This window comes from Cheilinus undulatus, linkage group 9 (genome assembly GCF_018320785.1).
Source record: "Cheilinus undulatus linkage group 9, ASM1832078v1, whole genome shotgun sequence".
NCBI classification, from domain to species: domain Eukaryota; kingdom Metazoa; phylum Chordata; class Actinopteri; order Labriformes; family Labridae; genus Cheilinus; species Cheilinus undulatus.
Window position 1 is genome coordinate 18,150,496 of NC_054873.1, and position 19,357 is coordinate 18,169,852.

Sequence of the window (19,357 nt, forward strand, 5' to 3'; positions counted from 1 at the left end):
TTATGAATGAAGCCGATGTGGTGACAGCAGCGTGGTTGTGTTGTAGGTGTATACACGAGCAAGCTGAAGAATTTAAAAAAACACTAAAGCGAGAAGATATGTATGGTTTCCCTTAACAGCTGTGACATGAGAACAACTTATTAAGCGTACTTCTGAGGATAGAGACCATACTCGTAAAGTTTGCTATGAGGCGTTTAATTGTTTACTTGGTTGGCTACGCGCCAGTGGTGGGGGAGACATGCTGGACATAACAGCACCTCTAACCAGTCCTGCCCAGAGGATGTGCCCTCTGCTGTTGTGATTTATTGATTCGTGCTGGATTAGCATTGGTGCTAAGGTGTGCCAAGCTACTAAAGCTGATATATTAAAACTATTTATGCATGCATGCTGCTTTTTACCACTTTTTCTGAACATTTTTGCCACTTCTTCGTGCCACTCTTAGCCAATTTGGAAAACGTTTGCCACTTTTAACCAATTATTGCCACTACTCCCACTAATATTTGCTGCTTTTAACCCATTTTCCACCACTTCCTTTTACCACTCTGAGTCAAGTTTAACCATTTTTGACACTTTTGATCCATTTTTGCTACTTCTTTTTGCCAATCTGGACCAAGGTAGACCATTTTTTTGCCACTTTTGACCCTTTTTTGCACATTTTTGACACAGTATCACACCTTTTTGCCCATCTTTACCACATTTTACCGATGATTTTTTTGCCAGTTTTTGCAACATTTTTGCTACTTTTTCCATAATTTTTTGCCACTTAAAGCTCATATTTGCCACAGTTTTGCAACTATTAACCTAGTTTTGCCACTTCTCCCATGCATTTTTGCAACTATTAACCCTCTTTTTGCCAAATTTTCAACACATTTTTCCAACATCTTTGTCCCTTTTTCCACACATTTATGAGTGGGGGCCTCTTATGCCTCATGAGTGGCCTTGCCTCCAACATAAATCATTTATCATATCATATCACCAATAACTAAATAAATAAAGCAATTGTTTATTCAATATTAAAATTACAACTGAGTTTCAAGCACAGTTGGAAATTCAATCGATTACCTGTTAATGAGGGAGAAGAATCCAAGATGTTACTTTTCATGTTACTTCTTCACTGAAATATTAAATATTTAGCACACTCAGATTCCCTGTGTAAAATACAGTGTGTCCCCTGAAGCAATGGGACGTTGTAGTATGTAATCCAATGCATTTCTACTATAATGACAGTGGGTATTAAAATGTCCACAGCAACAACAAAATCTATAAAAGGACGCACTTTATTTCAAGAAAGCACTTAGAAAAATTACAGTAAACTTCTCAGTAATGAGGCTCTTAATCATTTTCCACAACAGTTCAGTTATCTTTCTTAAAGTAGTATTTATCATAACAATATTTATTCTTTAATGTAAAAAATTTCAGTAACATCTCATCAAGAAAGTAAATGTTCAGGCACATGGTCTAGAGGAGTGGATGCTGTGAGGAGCATGATGAGAAAAACCAGTGGTCCTAACGTATCTGTCCATAAATATCAGACTGGAATGATACAAAATGGGAGACCTGCTTCCAGCTCTTAAAATAACTTTAAAATCTCTTGGTCACAAATATCATATTGTCAGTCAAACATCCAGAGATGAGCAAAAAAAAGCTTGGGTTCACAGTTCTGGAGTGGTAATGATGAACAAAATATACAGTCACTGGTAGAAACCGATGAACACTGAAAGTCTCCTCCAACAGGAAAAAAGCCCAGTGTCATACCATTGTGTTGCTCTCGCCAATTTTATCCACCAGCTGAAAGAGAATAAGAAAGCAAACAAGAGTTAATTTTTACTGCCTGTAAAAGTCCGCTCCGAAGCTATGTGAGATAGTGTAAGTGTATTCAAAAAGTATTCGGACGACCTTCCCTTTTTACAATTTTATGTTGCACCCTGATGCTACAGTTGAAAGAAATCCTTTTTTATTCTCATCAATCTACATTTAAAAAGAAGAATGTCAGAAAATCCCCCAATCTAGGTGTGCGAAGCTTGTCACGTCATATTAAAAATAAGGACTTGAGGCTGTGATTGCTGGCAAAGGTGCTTTAACTAAGTTATGAGTTAGGGGTCTGAATAGTCATGTCAATGCGATATTTCAGTTTATTTTTAAGAAATTTGCAACATTTTCTAAAATTCTGTTTTCACTTGGTCATAACGGGGTATTGAGTGTAGATTAATGAGAGAAAAAATAATTTAAACAATTGTAGCATCAGGCTGCAACAAAACAAAACTGAAAAAAGTGAAGGGGGTCTGAATACTTTTACGAATGAACTGTAAGTGAATGTAGCCTCAGGGTTAAAGAGAAGAGGTTAAAGTATGTTATAATAAACTGGGAAGAGTAAGAGGCCAACATACTCCTAGCAAACTTGACTTTAGAGTCTAGCTTTCAGGGTTTAACATAACAGTATGAAATACACACACGCTATCTTGCCTATTCAAATTTTAATAATTTAGATAATATGTTGATGCTGAGTCACAGTGAAAGGACAAGACAGACGTGCACTGTTTTACTCAAAAGCTCAATACGTGGGATTAGCTTATAGTAAGTTTGACACATCTGCATGTGTGTTTGAGTTTGTCTATGACCAATATTCATCATTTTTAAGCCTGTGAAAGTTCATGATTAAAGCTTTAGACTGAACATCTCCAGAATCAGACTCCCACAGAGAGGGAGTATAGGCACAATGTGTCCTGTCATATCAGCTAAACTGCCATTCTTTCTAATTGCCAGTAGGGGGAGACTTCACTGGTCACAAGAGGATATTTGATTTATGGAGGTCTGTGAGAATATTAGTCTACTTCTTTATAATTTATTACCTCAGTTGACACATTTTAAATGAGTTTATGGTCTCAGTCATTAAATATGTATCTTCTAAAGTACAGTATAACAGAAGAAAATCCAACTGATCTTTCCCAGTTTCCTTACACCCTGTCAGTACATTTAAATTAATTTGCCACAAGTAACAAAACAGTTCCTCACATTTCTATCTGTAGACTTTTAATGCTGAAATATAAAATATTATAAAGAAGAAGACAAAACATGACTCTCTGGTCTGCAAGAACTACCTGTGTAGTATTTTTTCTCCTGAGGTTCAATAAATCCATAAATACTGAGCAGATTTTGAGAAGGAATAAAGAGATCACTCAGTAACACATGATATCTCAAGCCGAAACTTTTCCCTGGAGAGCCAGTCAGCTTTTTATATGAATGGCCACGGCACAGAACTCCACATTCACCAGAGATCTTCATTAAGAAGGTTACTATCTGATGAACTGATCCTGGACAATGACAGGCTTTATACGCAGACCAAAGTCACACACAGACCGCAGACTCTAAGGCTTTTCTTTATAGGTGAGACGACAGAGTGAAGACAGTTCTCATGTTTTAGTAAAAGCCTTTCTATCAGCAGTTTTTAAGAAAAAAAAAAAGGCTAACAACAGAACCGAAACCTATATTCCTCCAGAGCTTTGGAGGCAAATGGAGTTTATTTCTCACTCTGGATCTACTGAAAGCTCGGTTTAAAAAGAGTTAGAAAAGTTTTGTGTAATTTTTGAAGGGACTGGTAAACATTTTCTGGAATGTAATTAAACATTTATATTTTCTTACGTATCCCTAAGACACTGGCTTAAGTTTATGCAAGAGAAGTGACTTAGATAGACTTCAAACTGTCTTCGTATCAGTATTTTCTGAATCACTTTTATTTACTTATATTCATGCCAGTATTTCCATAAGAATATACTTTAATACAGCTACAAAGAGGAGGCTGTTTAGAAAGTTTGACCTGCTGATGTGTCTCACTTCTTGATTGAGAATTTTAAAACTAAACTTGGGCTGCAAGCAGCACTGAACAGGTCTTCGCACCTTCACACATTTCAAGGTTTGAGTACAGATGCAAAAAAGGCTCCTGCAGAGATATCTTTAACAAAAACAGAGCTGTCACATTACTATGAATTCTTGTTTTTAAATACATCATGGAGTGATAACATATGGTTTAAATGATATAATAGTTTGTGCTTTTTTTATATAATTGTGCAACAATTTCCTCTTTCCAGGTTTTTAAATCAGAGTATTTTAGCTGTCTTTGTATTACATCAAATAAACCAAATAGTAATTTAAGACAATCTGGTAATCATGAAAGACTTATGGTGGCATCATTACCTGTTGTACAGAATTTTTAAAGATTATTTTGGGGCATTTTGCCTTTATTTTGGCAGGACAGCTGAAAAGAGACAGGAAATATGGGGACATTTTTCATGACAAACTGACTTTCTCAAGTAACTGTAACTGCATCTGATTGTTTTAGGGTACTTGCATTTGTGTTTATTAATTAGTTATCCGTTGACTGTCCTGGTAAACTTACTGTACTGATTCCTGGTAAGCTGAGCAGAGACCCAAGCACAGGAACTCGTCTGATGAAGCCCACGGCCACTGGGAAGAATCCTCTGTAAATAAAAAAAACAAAGGGTATAGCAAAACGTTGACATTATTTCAGGTTGACAAATCTAGTATTCTTCATCACTTAATGGCTTCATTGCTAACCTAAATAAGAGAAAGAAACCATAGATCTCTAGAACAACCCCGATGATCGGCCAGCCGATTAGAACCACGAAAACTCCTCCCAAAAAGAAGCTGGTGGCTTTAAATTTGTGTCTCTGGAAGAAGAACCTGAACGTTCGCTCCAGGCCAATGACGAATGACAGGCCTGACACAAACAGAATCTGCACAGAAAAACAAAGACATGAACACCAGTGAGAGATATTCTCATGTCAAATGAGGAATACGTTAGAATGAGACAAGTAGTAGTATTAATAATCAACTCACGTTTCCAATGGCGAGGAGAGCTTTATCAAAAAACAGCATCATCCCAAAGAAGAGGAAAAAAACACCAAACCCTGTCAGACCCATCCCAATCTCTGCAGGATTTAAGACATGAAAAAAGGTTAATATAATTCATGTTAACATAACACGTCAGAAACAGCGGCTGCCAATGCTGACAGGGAACTACAAGGCTTAATGTAAAAAAAAGTTAACTTTAGCACTTTAAGGGGTTTCATGGAAGAATGTATTTAAAAAGAAAGATTACATTGTTAAATATAACTACCTAATACGAGAAAACATCAGTTAAATCATTTTTGTTTAGAGCACATGTTTTGGAAAACAAATTAATGTTCAATGCAAATCTCCGTTATATATATTATATATTTAATTTTCTACAACCTTAAACGAGATGTCTTTGGGTAAACCTAAAGTACTTACTAGATCTCCAGACTGCTTTCCAATAGTTTTAAATGTAACGAAGTAAATTTATTTAAATATTGTTTGCTCTTACTTGTGCTCTGTCATAACTATTTTGATGTATAAATCACACTTGTTTTTTTAAATATAGGTGATGCATATGTAGTAATGGTTTAGTAAACTGGGTAATAATATATTTATTTTTTAAACCCTAATAAAGGAATGCTGTTAGACAAAATTAAATGATTTCTTCATTTTAAAAAGCTAAGTGACGTAAGATGTTCTCAGCCAATTGCATTAAAGCTGCTAACGTTTCATTTAGCTAAACCGGATTTTACATTGGTCTATTACAAAGGCAAAGAACAACTGAGTTGTTCAAACAGCTCTTACTTTGTGAATCCGTGAGGGAAATCATTTCGGCAGCAGCTGGAGGATTCTCCAAATCACACAAAACGACACAAGACCTGCTGCTCCGGCTGTTGTTAGCGTTAGCTGATGCTACAGTAGCGGTGGAGACGACAGCGGAGGAAGCGGTTTTGTCACGCCGCCACGTCCTACGGAGTTACGGCACGTATTCTGCCAAAGATCGTCTATTCGTGCAGATGTTTTATCACATTTCGGCTACCAAATGCTTTTATTACAACAAACTGAGTTACCTGGTCAATCCTTACTTAATTAATCTTTTCAGTTATATGAATAACTACTTGTGTACGCCCTGTATTAAAAACGTTGGATTTGTTTTTTAACCTCGGTGGACTTACTCTTCACCCGTTTATACAAACAGACTTATATGAGCAGTTACAAAGACGACTATACCTTAACTTCAATAAATTTAGAAATGTATATCGTTGTCTGAAAACACTCATCAGAAAGTTTAAGTTTTTCATTCAGAGTATGAGTACAAGTACTTAAGCGATTTGCATTTGTAAAAGTATTCTGAAAAAATTAATATAGTCGAAGTTCTCATTTTACACCAGGGGTGGGCCTCAAGCTGTCCACCGCTCTTTAGGGTCCCTCAAGTCCATTTTAGATTTTAAAATGTAAACACGAGGGAAAACTGACAAAAATGGGAAATTTTACAAACGTATAATTTATAACTTTTAACTACTCTGTTCATTGCACTGACGAAGAAGCTTGAATGAGCTTTTAGTTGGCTGAAATAAGCATCTGACTTTACAAATGTGACTGTTTGTATTTGTGTTAGTTAATATTCATTCATGTCGTGGTTATTCAAAGCTTGATCTAAAGGGAGCAACTGGTCTTCCTTGTTGTTATCTTAGTTAAGTCAAGTTGCCCCCTTTGGACCAAGATTTGAAGTAAATGTTGGTGGGATGAATTAGCTGCAAACTGTATTTTTTTCTTCATTGTGTTGAATTGTTACTAGTTGTAATTGTATCATGTAGAGTAGCCTACAAGTCTTAACACTATGCCCCTTATGGCGTTAGAATAAAATCAATGTGGGCCTTTTCGTGACCAAAGTTGCCCTTTCCTGTCCTATACAATGGCTCCTTATAAGTTTTAGAAAGATATACTTGTGTGTTTTTGTTGTCTGTTATCACCAGTAAATACTAATACTTGTTTCACTCTGGAAATGAAATGGATAACACAAAACATTAAATGTAAACCTTTGAATACCTACATAAGACACTGTCCATAACTGTTTATGAAGACAAAAACATATACTGAAATTATCATGTCCTTACTATAAGTAATATGGATGTATTAAACGTTAAATCTGGCAAAAGTTTCTTATTTGTGGGACTCCAAAGATGTCTAACAGAGTGAGACATCTTCTCATTCTTTTACAGAAGCGATCTTGGCAGACGCGTTCTAAAAATTTTGTGCTTCATGAGCGCGCAGAAAATGCGCCACACACTCGAAACATCCTTGCGGTCGACTCATTAAATTCGGTATGCTCCATATTGAATCACTGATAAGAACAATAATGATAATAAATATGCAATACATATTTTAACAACTTGCGCACGGGTATAAGTCGTAAACATTAGTTTCCGGACACATAATTTTCGTGCATTGTAGCGAGAAGAAACCACAACTCCCATGAGCCCTTGCGATAAGGAAAAGCGCAATCTCGTATTCAGACGTGTTCAACTGAAGCCGGAGTTTGTGGACGCAGAAAGACCTAATTGAAAACATAAGCCGTTGTTAACTGCAAAAATGCTCCGTTTAGAAACCTGTTTAATGAAGTGACGCTGTTTACAGAGTTTAACTCAGCAGTGAAGCAACATGGGGACAGCTTTTGCAATTTGTCTCGTTTTTATCGGATGCTGTAGTAACGTGGTGTCTCTGGAGCTGCTTGTAAGGTCAGTGCCAAACTTAGACTGTTTAAACTCGTGTCCACTTGCTTAAAGTTTTAACAGCTGAAGGTTATTTGCTTTGATTTTCTTATAATGCCAACCATCTGTTTACGTATGACGTTTAGTTACTGTGGAGTCACAATAGTACACAGTCAAAGTTGTTATCGAGGCGGTAATGAACCTCCATACTTGCCCAATTTTCTATTACTCATGTGTTAGTTAAGATGGCTTGTAGAGCGCATAAAAACAGTACGAGCTCACCAAAGTGATCCAAGGCCCACCAGGTCACATGTGTGATATTTTGATATATGCGTAATAAGAAGAGTTTAATTTTAATGAATGAATGGCTGCTGTCGACCAATCACACAACATGAAAATTTCATTCTGTAGCCGGACAAAATCAGTCCTTTGTGGTACTTTCTAAAAGCATGCAGACACACCGCAATTATAAAAACTGCAGAAGTAGCCTACAGAAATCAATCAGTGCCTGAAATAATAGATTTTGCTCTTCGTCCCCTTTTTTAAATGCGTTATGCCAATTGGTACTTTGACCCTATCTCCTGCTCAGTTATTTAATGCTACCGTTTTTCCCTTCATGTAGGGACTTCACTTTTCAATTACTTTACTTCCCCGACCACTTGCTATGATTAGAAAACGTTTTTTGAAGCAATAATATTATCTAGAATGATTTGTGCAGTGAGGGACATTAAAACTGTTTTGGTAGTACTGGCCCCAGGCTTGATAACTTTGGCAATATTTGGCCCCCTAGAATAAACTAATTGGCTAACCATGCCATATGTCCATTGAAAGACCTGCCAATTTTGGGGATTTTAACTCTGTATTTGTGTTCAAAATGGCTTGAAATGAGTGCATTTTGCTGCCTTGAAGCCTTTCCAATGAGTAACATCCCATTTAAAAGAGACAAAACTTAAACCAGAATATGTTTCACTTACAGTGTCGTAAAAATACTTGCCCCTTCTTTGATTCCTGACTTTTTTGCATATTTATCACACTTAAATGTTTTGGATCATCAAACCAATTTTTATATTTCACAAAGACAACCCAAGTAAAGAGAAAATGCAGTGTTTGAATGATTATTTAATTTTTTAAGGGGGGAAAAATATCCAAACCTATCTTAAAGGAGGCAAATACTTTTTCATGGCACTGTAGTTGAATCACTTTAAACTACACTACTAAATATTTCAACTAAATCTGCTGCCTTAGTAGCACCAGAGTGTAAGTAACATTTCTCTAATCTGTCTACTTTTACACTGTCTACTTTTACACTGTCTATGTATAAGATTTTATATGGTATTAACATTGTAGTCAGTGTTTTGCAGTTGCATCATTTAAATGTAACATCTTTATGTTCTTTGATAATCATTCAGTGAAATGTTGTGATTTCTTGTCTGCTTTGAGTCTCATCTGTTGTTCTGTTCCTAAAGAGAGTTTCCAGGATGTGGAAACATCGTCACCTTCGCTCAGTTTTTGTTCATCGCGATAGAAGGTTTCATTTTTGAAACCAACTTTGGGAGGAAGAAACCAGCGATCCCCATTAGGTAAAATGAGGGGTTTGATGATGGAATTTGAACTTTTTGCCGCAGAAAAGTTCTCAAACAGAAACTCAGTGGTTTCTCTGTCTCTCTTTCTTTTTCAGTAACTATGTGATCATGGTGACCATGTTCTTCACCATCAGTGTGATCAACAACTATGCCCTCAACTTCAACATCGCCATGCCCTTACACATGATCTTCAGATCAGTAAGAACTAATATTTACTAACTACTTTTTAAACTTGTCTGTCCATCACCTTCTCTTCAGTCTGACCTTTTGAGTTCAAGCTGCTGTTGTGTCTTTGCAGGGGTCACTTATAGCCAACATGATCCTAGGAATCATCATCCTAAAGAAAAGGTAAACCTTCGCTCTCGGACAACAACAAACAGCCTCTAACAAACAATATGCCTAGATATATACTTAAAATTTAAGATAAACTTGTAGTGTTATGATGAAAACATCTGCAAGGGAACAAGGCTGAGTTTGATAAGAAGAACACTGTCAGACTTTTCTAACTATGTAAAATTCAGATAACAAGAATTAAGTTAGATTTGATTTAAACTCTCAGTGTAATTTCAGTTCCTTTCTGAGTGAAATAATTTTTTGACAGCATTGATTCACCAGTGTTAGTTCAACTCTGTAAAGAGTGATCTAAGCTCCCCACTGCAGTTTCAAATCCGGATGATGTGTGTGTGTAGTTTCCCATCATGCTCATGGGGAGAGTGTTTAGTTGTGTTTTATACATGTTTAGTTGTGTTTGGAGGTTGCCTGTTGTACAGTCATCCCTGGCAGCCTCTTTTGCTCACGTTTCTGGTGGTTTGTGGTTGTTTTTGATGTGAAACATATTTGCACCTTTAGTGAAGTTGTCCGCTGAGTTAGATTTCACATCTGTGACTTAGGGTATTCCTTAAAGACGCATAGAGTATTTTCTTCATCAGTATGCATTGCCTTACTATGAGGTTGACACTCTGCTTTGTTCTTGTCAGAGGAGACCCACCTTTCGATAGATTTTCGAGAGTTACTGTGACTCTGTCAAACCATAAAATAATTCTCCCAAAAGTTTAGTTTAACTATGTGTAGTGTGGACCAACAAAGGGACTTTAACGTATTGCATTTAACTCTGTATGAGTTTGATCAGCACTGTTGATTTTTATGTATATTTTACATAATATAAATGAGTGACTTTACCTAGGAGATCTATTCTCTTGTTGTTGAGAATAAGAAAATCGTATTTTATTGTACAGTTTCTCAGTAGCTACTCAGTAATTAAAGTAAACTTCTAATGAAATACTTTTTACTTACATTAGAGTAGATTGATAGACCAAAACTTTAACTTTATCCAGAGTAACTGTACTTTTACTTGAGTACAATAGCTGTGCCCTTTCTGCAGCTGTTTCCCATTCTAACCAGTTATGTTCTACCCTCTCTCTCTCTTTTATAGGTACTCAGCGAGTAAATATCTGTCTATAGCTTTAGTTTCAGCTGGTATCTTCATCTGCACCATCATGTCTGCCAAACAAGTGGTAAGTTGTCTGCAGAACATGCAGCTCTATAATGCAATCAAACAATTCTTAAAATAAATATGTTGTTTTAGTAAAACTCTTGTACCTTGGCATACTGAAAGAATGATAGCTGGCAGCATACTTAGTAGGCCCTCTTTGTTTTACTGCTTGCTTACGTATACATTTGTGTTGCTATTTTCTTGTGTAACCTGTAATATTTATTTTTTAATACATTTTGTTTATTTTTCTGCAGAATGTGTCTAATGAGGGATCAGAGGAGCAGGGCCTTTACGCCCTCATGCACTGGCTAACAGGTAAATTTTGTTAAGTTGGCATATCTGTTCCAATAGGGCAACTTATGCTGATTATTTTCCTCATGTTTACTGTTTTATCATTGACTTATTTACTACTATAATTATATTTTTCTGAGCCATGCTAATTTCGTCGACAACCTTTTTTCCATGACAAAAACTAGACTAAGACAAAAAAAAGATCTGTGATGAATAAAACTGACAAAAAGTAAGTTTAGTTTTCGTCAAGATGATTAAAACTAGACTAAAATGTAATGTAGTTTTTGTTGGACATTCAAAATCCATGTTGTTTCTCCACTGTGGGTAGATCTCTCAAAAAACAATGCAGCTGTAGCTATTCTGCCTCTCAGCTGTAGAAAGCTGGGACCCCAGGTTTGCCAGAGTGCAGAGAACACACTAGCATGGACTAAAAGTAAAGACTAAAATGTGAGGACTTTTTATATGGACTAAAACTGTTTTGAGTTTTTCGTCGATTAAAACTAAAAGGGATAGAAATGACTCAAATGTGACTAAAATTAAAAATAGCTGCCAAAATTGACACTGTTTCTGACGCTAATACTTTTAGTAAACTCACTTTTGTCTGACTCCTCACTTAACGTGTGTACTGTTTTTTTAAATCTGTTTATCATCTTTATATAATGTAGTAAGTGTCATTATGTTTTTCTCCTGCCTTTTCCGTGGTTTACCCATGACCCTATACCTGCTCATCTGTGCACTACTGAAGTTTTCAGTAAATGCCTTAATGGAAAAAAGAGAGAAAAAAATCACTTGGTATGCAATTGAATGAAAAAAGAAATACTTCAGAAAAGCTCAGCTTAATCTTGAGTAAAGTATCTACACTCAGTGATCACCTTATTAGGTGGTCATACCTAGGATCAGGACATTTATGTCACATAAAGATTTCGAAAAAAGTCATCCATGACGTGAAATCCTCCTGACCCAACCACTGCACTTCTCTATAATCAGGCTTCTACACTCCATTTGCATTTTGTTTAAAATGCTGCTGCACAACTTCTTTGCATATGTAAAAAAGGGATCACATTACACCTGTATTAGTGTCCTTACACTGGCTGTCAGTTCAGTATTGAATACTATCCAGAATCCTCCTCTTTGTTTTTAAAGCCCTTTATTTTCTCACTCCAAGCTGTATCACTGAACTCTTAACACCATACAGTACAGCTAGGCCCCACAGATAATCACATTAAAGGGATATTTCAGGATTTTTGAAGTTGGGTCGTATGGGGTACTTGGCATGGGTTTGCATTTTCCACACCTACACCACCAGGTAACTTGGGATCTCTCCTGCGCAAAACTTTCAAATGAAATTTCTCTGCCCTCTCTTCCAGCGCACTGACTCTCCCTCTATATAATTTCTTTGGTGTACTTCGGATCATACAAATATCCTCTTGTATCCACAGTAAACGGCACATCATCACAACTGGAGTCAAAATTTCTCTTTATTATCTTTGTTTTAGCTTGGTGTGGTGTTATTATCCCTGTAGAAGCCTGCAGACCCACACAGCTGATCAGAGGATATCAGGAGACAAAATACAGAAAGCTGCATCATACATTAGTGCCTGACACACAGGTTTTTTTGGGAGAAATGAAGAGTTTTATATGTTTTCAACACAGCGTACAGGTGAGCCAACATATTTTCTTGGCTCATTTTTATGTAAAACTTGTTAAACTACGTGGACAAAACGTTCCCATCTATAGCCACTATGCCCCAGATCTCTCTGAGCTCGTAATAATCACAGGATCAACTTTTACAGAAATCACTGAAGGCTAATGCCACGACTATAGCCAAGTACCTTATACGACCCAACTTCAAAAATCCCGAAATTTCCCTTTAAGGACTTGTAACAATCTCCCCGACAACATCAAAAACTTTCTGGTGACTGGGCTTCCTCCATAGCCGCTCGAACACTGTGGAACAACCTGCCGTCAGATATACGATCAGCTGATTCCCTCGAATACTTAGAAAGATACTGAAAGAACCCCTTTAATTCTTATATATCCAATTCTTGTATATCCATTTAAACACATATCAGTACTTTTGGGCACACACTATTTATTTGTCTGTGTTTCAGATAATCTGCCCATGTCATATTGCTTTAATCAGTGTTTTTATATGCTCTGTTTTTCTTTGTATAGCTCTTCATTACTGACTGCTTTGAAAGCACTTTATAAATACACTTGTGTGTGTCTCAGATGGTTTTAGTATAAAGACACCCTTTGTCTGGAAGGTCCAATCACTGGTTAATCAGTATTCCTGGCTACCATTACACCATGAAGACAAAGGAACACTTCCAAGCAACTCAGGAGACTAGTGACAGAGGCCATCTGTACAAACTGAGCAACAAGCAGACAAGTGAAAGAGGCCACCAAGACACCTATGACTACTCTGAAGGGGTTACAAGCTTCAGCAGCTGAGATGGGAGACTCTGCATACAACAACTGTTACCCAGATTCTTCACCAGTCAAAGCTTTATGGGAGAGTGGCAAAGAGAAAATCCCCGTTGAAGAAAACTCATTAAATCTCCGCTAGACTTCACCAAAAGGCTTTTAAGAGACTACATGGTCAGGTAGAAGAAAGTTCTTTGGTCTGATGAGATCAAAATTGTTCTTTCTGGCCATCAGACAAGACGCTATGTTTGGCAGACACCAAACACACCTTCCCAACTGTGAAGCACGTTGGTGGCAGCATTATGCTGTTGGGATGCTTCTCAGCAGCCAGTCCTGGAAGGCTTGTAAAGGTAAAGAGTAAAATGAAGGTGGCTGAAAGTTTAAAAAAAAAAAAAGAAAAACACAGAGGACAATCATGTTCAGTCTGCAAGTGAACTAAATCTTGGGAGAAGATTTATTTTCTAGCAAGACAATTACCTGAACAGGTGTACCTAATAAAGTGACCATGAGTGTAGTATACTTCTCCCACGGTTACCTTCTTTAAGAATGCTTGACAATGCAGGCAGAGTTTAAGGCAACAACATTAGCAACAAAAACCTTCAGTAAACAGGTTTTTCTTGTTTTTGATGTTCTCTGTCCATCAGGTATCGCCATGTTAACCTTTGCTCTGCTGATGTCAGCGAGGATGGGAATTTTCCAGGAAATGTTGTACAAACAGTATGGAAAACACTCCAAAGAGGCCCTCTTCTATAATGTGAGTTTCCTCTCTGCTACTACAGGCAGAAAAGATCCAAAGAGCTGCAGAGAACTACATAAATATTATACACATATGTACATAGTGATTGATAATGCTTGTTTCACCTCTGTGTTTACAGCACTGCCTGCCTCTGCCAGGCTTCCTGCTGCTCTCAACAAACATCTACAACCACGCTGTCTACTTCAGTCAGAGCAGTGAGTCATATCACTTCATTCACAGGAACTTTCACTGTATCTCTCTCTCAAATGTTCAAACAAGTATTCTTTGTTTTCAGCTCCTGTGGTTGTTCCTGTGGTTGGACTGTCGGCGCCGATATTATGGGTCTACCTGTTGATCAATGTCATCACACAGTATCCTTCTGAAAACATGTTTCCTGCTTATGTTGATTTGCTTTTATTACAATGATGCCCAAGAGGAAGAAGAAAAGTAATTTTCTAAGTTTCTTAGCATTGTCCAAAATGTCTTGGTATGCTGAAGCATTAAGATTGGCCTTCACTGGAGATAAGGGGCCTACCCCAAACCCTGAAAAACAGCCCCATACCAATATCCCTCCTCCACCAACTTGACAGTTTTGCATGATACAGTCACATGGGTAGCGTTCTCCCCATCTCCCCCAGATTCACCCATCTGACTGCAAAAAAGAGGCGTGATTTATCACTCCACAGGAAACGTTTTCACTGCTCCACAGTCTAGTGTTGGTGTGCTTTACACCACTTGGTGATGCGAGGCTTGCATGCAGCTGCTCGCCCATGGAACCCATTCCATGAAGCCTCCGCTGCACAGGTTTTGTCCTTACATTAATGCCAGTGGAAGTTTGTAACCCTTTAGCTATGGAATCAGCAGAACATTGGTGATTTTTAAGCATCACGTGCCTAGCTGTCACTGACCCACTCTGTGATTGTACATCGTCTACCACTTAAAGGCAGAGTTTCTGTTGTTCCTAAATGCTTCCACTTTCTAATAATATCACTTACATTTGACTGTGGAATATCCAACAGGGATTAAATTTCATAAACTGTCTTATTGCAAAGATGGCATCCATCACAGTACCACGCTTAAAGTCACTGAACTCTTTAGAATGACACATTTTGCATAAAAAATGTTTGCAAATGGAGACTGCATGGCTAGGCACTTGATTTTATACACCTGTGGCAACAGGTCTGATTGAAATACCTGTATTCAATAATCAGCAGGTGTGGCCAAACACTTTTGTCCATATAGGTTACCTAGTAATTAGGAGTGATGGACCCTTACAGCAATGGCTCTTGTTTACTTGTCTCTTTAATGGCATATTTTAAAGGGCAAATATTACGCAAAAATCACTTTTTCAGGCTTTTCTAACACAAATATTGCACCAGAAAAATGACAGACAGAACGTTCATCCAATCACACTCCAAGTTTTTTTCAAAGCCTCTGCCCTTTCCCAAACACTTAGTATTGAAGGTTTTCCAGATGGATGTGTGAAACAAATCCATCTGGCGTGTCAGTTTATGAAAATCCTGTACTGGAGTGTTTTTTCTGCAACAAACTTCACCGGCATGTTTTGGGGACCTCTGAGACCAATATAAACTTGTCTTAAAAGGCTAAAATATGTCCCCTTTAAGAATTTTAAACTCATTATTTGGGTGAAGTCATTGAACTTCTGCATTTAAAAAAATGTAAGGGATGGATGATGTGCTGAATATTGTCACTGATTTAGTCCCTAAGAGCAAGACTTAAACACTGGCAATATCCAGTATCCATGGATGTGATATTGCATTTTTACAGCAGTAATACAAGCAGACTTTTTTCAACTCCATCAACTCTGTTTATTCCCCAGTTTAACTGAAATTGATTTTAAGATGAAGCTAGTGAAAGAGGAGTATACTATGTGATCTGAGGAGATTCATCATATAGTGAGAAGTCCCAGTGAGGTTGTTTTCCCATATTGTCACTCGTCAAAAAAAAAAGAATTAGCTGTTGTATAATAGATAATTATCTACAAAACCTCAGTAGTCTATCTTGAAGGTCATGAAGGATGAAGTAGATTAAAGCATGAAGCCCTATTCACACATTCTCAAAACTCCTGAGTTTCCTGAGATGACCTATGTGAGCTGCACGTGTGAACATAAACAGTTGAATTTTAACTTCGACTTTGACCAGAAGTTCCCCCTTGTATTTCCCCCTCCCCCACTTATCCCCTGCCTGACAGGAAAACTGTGAGGGACAGGGGAGAACAAGCAAGTCGGGAAAAGTTTCTGGGTCAGTATGTGGAAAAAGGGCTGAAGTTAATAATCGTTTCCTGAAATCATGAAGTTCTTCCTTAAAGCTAAAGATTGCTGAGTTTAATGCCGTTTTCAGACCTGAATAACAAATAATCTAAGAGAACTTTATTATCTTTTTATGAGGACTATACACTTAAAAAATAGTACCTTTCTGTTCAAACAACCGCAGAAAAGAAGAGCTTTTTATCATACTTGTCAAAAAGTATTTATATTTCAGCCATCTGTTGTTTTAATAACCCTATCTTTTTTGCATACACACCTATAAAAGAGACAAATGGCTTACAAATAGTTCTATTGAAGTGCAGTTTTTATTTCATGTCTTCTCATTGTTGCAGACTTTAACCAGTTTTTTCAGGTATGTTTGCATCCGCGGTGTGTTCATTCTGACCACTGAGTGTGCCTCGCTCACCGTCACTCTGGTGGTGACGTTGAGAAAGTTCCTCAGCCTCATCTTCTCCATCCTTTACTTCCAAAACCCCTTCACTGTCTGGCACTGGGTGGGTACGGCCGTGGTGTTCCTGGGCACTCTGCTGTACACGGAGGTGTGGAGCAGCATTCAGTCTGCTCTGCATGGACCAGACGTCAAAGAGAAGAAAGCAGCGTGAAGAAAAAGAAGAAAGGACTTGTGAAAAAACAACCACAGTACTGGACTTTGAGATTGTTTCTGCTCGACTATCCTGCAGTCACTTTACAGCTTTGTCATTTAGTTTTCATATTCAAAGCAGTAAACCTCTATTACATGATACTCTAGTTTAAAGAAGATAGCTTTTTCAATAAATCCATAAAAGACCAAAAACCAACAAAGTCTTAATCTGTATCTAAATACCTGTTTTTGCTGTTTCACTCAGCGTAGAGCACATTTATTCCACACTGATCATTCACTTACCAGTACTTTTAGATACAAGGGAGGATAAAGACTACTTTACCATTTTGTATCCTCCTCTCAGCACTAAGGAGGGAATTTTACTGTATATCAAAGCAGGCCCCCCCCCCCCCCATGACAAGCTTTTCTTTTAAAAGCTCTGTAAGCTTGCTTTGTGCCATTTTCAGCATTAAAAAGTACAGTTAGTAATGAGCTGGTGAACATTATGGAGCCTTCATCATCTGAAGTTGTTTTGCTCAGGAGTCCAAAAAAAAGAGAATATTTGGCTTTGAATCATCTAATGACCACAAACACAACCTATAACAGGATAAAAATAAACTTAAAGTTTAATAAAATTTAGTGGTGCAACATTTCTTTAATAGAAAGAAAAAAAAATCAAGCAACTATTTTTGTAATTGATTAATTCTTATTGGTAATTTTTGAAGCAATTTCTGAAAATGTAGTGTTTAATATTTTGCAAACGGGAGAATTTACCTTTTTGGTACTTCATTACAAATCAAAGACCTTTTTTTGACCATTGGTTGGACATAAAAGTTGGATGTTGTCAGCTTAAAAATTGTGATGCACTTGTTTCAAAGTTTTTAGATCTTGTTGTTTCATTCATCAGCAGATTTCCACTTATCAAACAGGAACTTTATGCCTGATTATGTTTGTGTAACCCCTTCCACTGCCCAGAAGTTGCCAAAAAAAAAATAATTCAGGTTAAAAAAAATCACCAAAAGGATTTAAAATTTCATTAAACTGTTGAAAAATCTAGTTCTAAATATAAAAGTATTAAAAAGCATTTATGGAAACTTTGGGTGGGTTCACCCTTGTTGCACTGATTATGTTTACAACTGACTTACTCAAAATCAACATTATGCTTGTTTCATGCTCAGGCTATATGCTTACTGATCACAACAGTGTTTCTTTTGGAATACAAAACATAAATGATTTGGTTTATAATTAAGAAATATGCATATTATGGCACACCTGTTTTCCTTTTGTACCTCATTAGCAATCAAAGATACAAAATCATGGTGCAACTTTGTTTCGTCTGTGATGTTGAAATATTTATTTCCTTAGTTTGACAGCTAGTTCACTCTACAAGAACGCTGATGTTCACGAGTAGGATTACACTGAACACATCCATGTAATGTTGAATAGAGACTTAATGTTTAAGGAAACGGTTTAGGATTATTTATGACCATCTTGTCTTTGCTGTTTGTTTTCTTATGTAACAGAATGTCAGTTAAACTGTTCAATAAAAATCTACACTCCTCGCTCAGTGACATCAAAATATAATATTCATCGTAATCAATTTAGTATTGCACACATAGTTCTTGAGTATTTACATTTTCTGCAGCTTAACACTTTACATTATCTAAAGAAAGTGATAAAATGAAACTCTTTACAATATTTCATAGCCTAGCATTTCTTTTGAAGATTAAGATCATTGCAACAACATGTAAATAACTATTAACAGTTTCATGAAATACATTTTTGTAGATTGAGTCACGTTTTTGGCTGTAATGTTAATGTGGCATACACAATAATGCATCTATACTTTATACATTGTGTCATTTATTATAAAAATGGTCCCTCTGCTTTTTATTTTATTATTATTATTTATTATTTTTTTTTTTATTTATTTTGGTCAATTGAAGCATATTTAGGTACTTTTTTTTCTGTGTCTCAGTGTCATGTTGACATTTACAGAACTTAAACATAAATACACTGACTTAAAAACATTTTTGTTAGTATCATTTGGGCATTTGTGATATTTTTATAACCTTTTTTATATCTTTTAATAATGTATCTAAATTTTATTCTGAATACCTGGCTAAATATTTTTAATGAGACTTATCTGGTAAAATAAAGGGGATAATGGAAATAAATTAATGTAAAAGGTTTGTGAAAATACTTAAGCTACCAAGAGGGCCACATTAATATTATTCTTAGTGCCAAAGGACCAATTGAATTTCCCTCAGGATGAATAAAGTATCTTTTTCTATCCATCTATCTGTAACGAATTGTTGGATGTTCTGAATTTAATCACAGTGATTACCCCACTGCAGAATCTGTATTTGGTAGATTAATTCTTTACTCTTTATTC

The 19,357-nt window shown here is 36.6% G+C and overlaps 2 protein-coding genes across 2 annotated transcripts; one reads left to right on the forward strand and one right to left on the reverse strand.

Moving 5' to 3' along the window:
• Positions 1-1,261: 1,261 nt before the first annotated feature.
• Positions 1,262-5,828, reverse strand: golt1bb (golgi transport 1Bb). Its single transcript, XM_041795949.1, has 5 exons — positions 5,659-5,828; positions 4,855-4,946; positions 4,573-4,751; positions 4,394-4,475; positions 1,262-1,788 (listed from the first exon to the last, which is right to left on the reverse strand). The coding sequence occupies exons 1-5, from the start codon at positions 5,681-5,683 to the stop codon at positions 1,750-1,752; spliced, it is 417 nt and encodes a 138-aa protein (XP_041651883.1). The 5' UTR covers positions 5,684-5,828; the 3' UTR covers positions 1,262-1,749.
• A 1,376-nt stretch (positions 5,829-7,204) lies between these two features.
• Positions 7,205-18,524, forward strand: slc35b4 (solute carrier family 35 member B4). Its single transcript, XM_041794544.1, has 10 exons — positions 7,205-7,592; positions 9,032-9,145; positions 9,244-9,346; positions 9,447-9,496; positions 10,581-10,662; positions 10,895-10,955; positions 14,003-14,112; positions 14,234-14,309; positions 14,390-14,465; positions 16,735-18,524. The coding sequence occupies exons 1-10, from the start codon at positions 7,516-7,518 to the stop codon at positions 16,982-16,984; spliced, it is 999 nt and encodes a 332-aa protein (XP_041650478.1). The 5' UTR covers positions 7,205-7,515; the 3' UTR covers positions 16,985-18,524.
• The last annotated feature ends 833 nt before the right edge of the window (positions 18,525-19,357 follow it).

Excerpts from the sequence above, each read along its gene's own strand:
- slc35b4 (XM_041794544.1), top strand. The coding sequence starts at position 7,516 with ATGGGGACAGCTTTTGCAATTTGTCTCGTTTTTATCGGATGCTGTAGT. Across the intron at positions 9,146-9,243 it reads AAACCAGCGATCCCCATTAG|TAACTATGTGATCATGGTGA; the intron begins GTAAAATGAGGG and ends TTTCTTTTTCAG. Across the intron at positions 14,113-14,233 it reads AAGAGGCCCTCTTCTATAAT|CACTGCCTGCCTCTGCCAGG; the intron begins GTGAGTTTCCTC and ends CTGTGTTTACAG.
- golt1bb (XM_041795949.1), bottom strand. The coding sequence starts at position 5,683 with ATGATTTCCCTCACGGATTCACAAA. Across the intron at positions 4,947-5,658 it reads TTCCCTCACGGATTCACAAA|AGATTGGGATGGGTCTGACA; the intron begins GTAAGAGCTGTT and ends TAAATCCTGCAG. Across the intron at positions 4,752-4,854 it reads CTCTCCTCGCCATTGGAAAC|ATTCTGTTTGTGTCAGGCCT; the intron begins GTGAGTTGATTA and ends TTTTCTGTGCAG.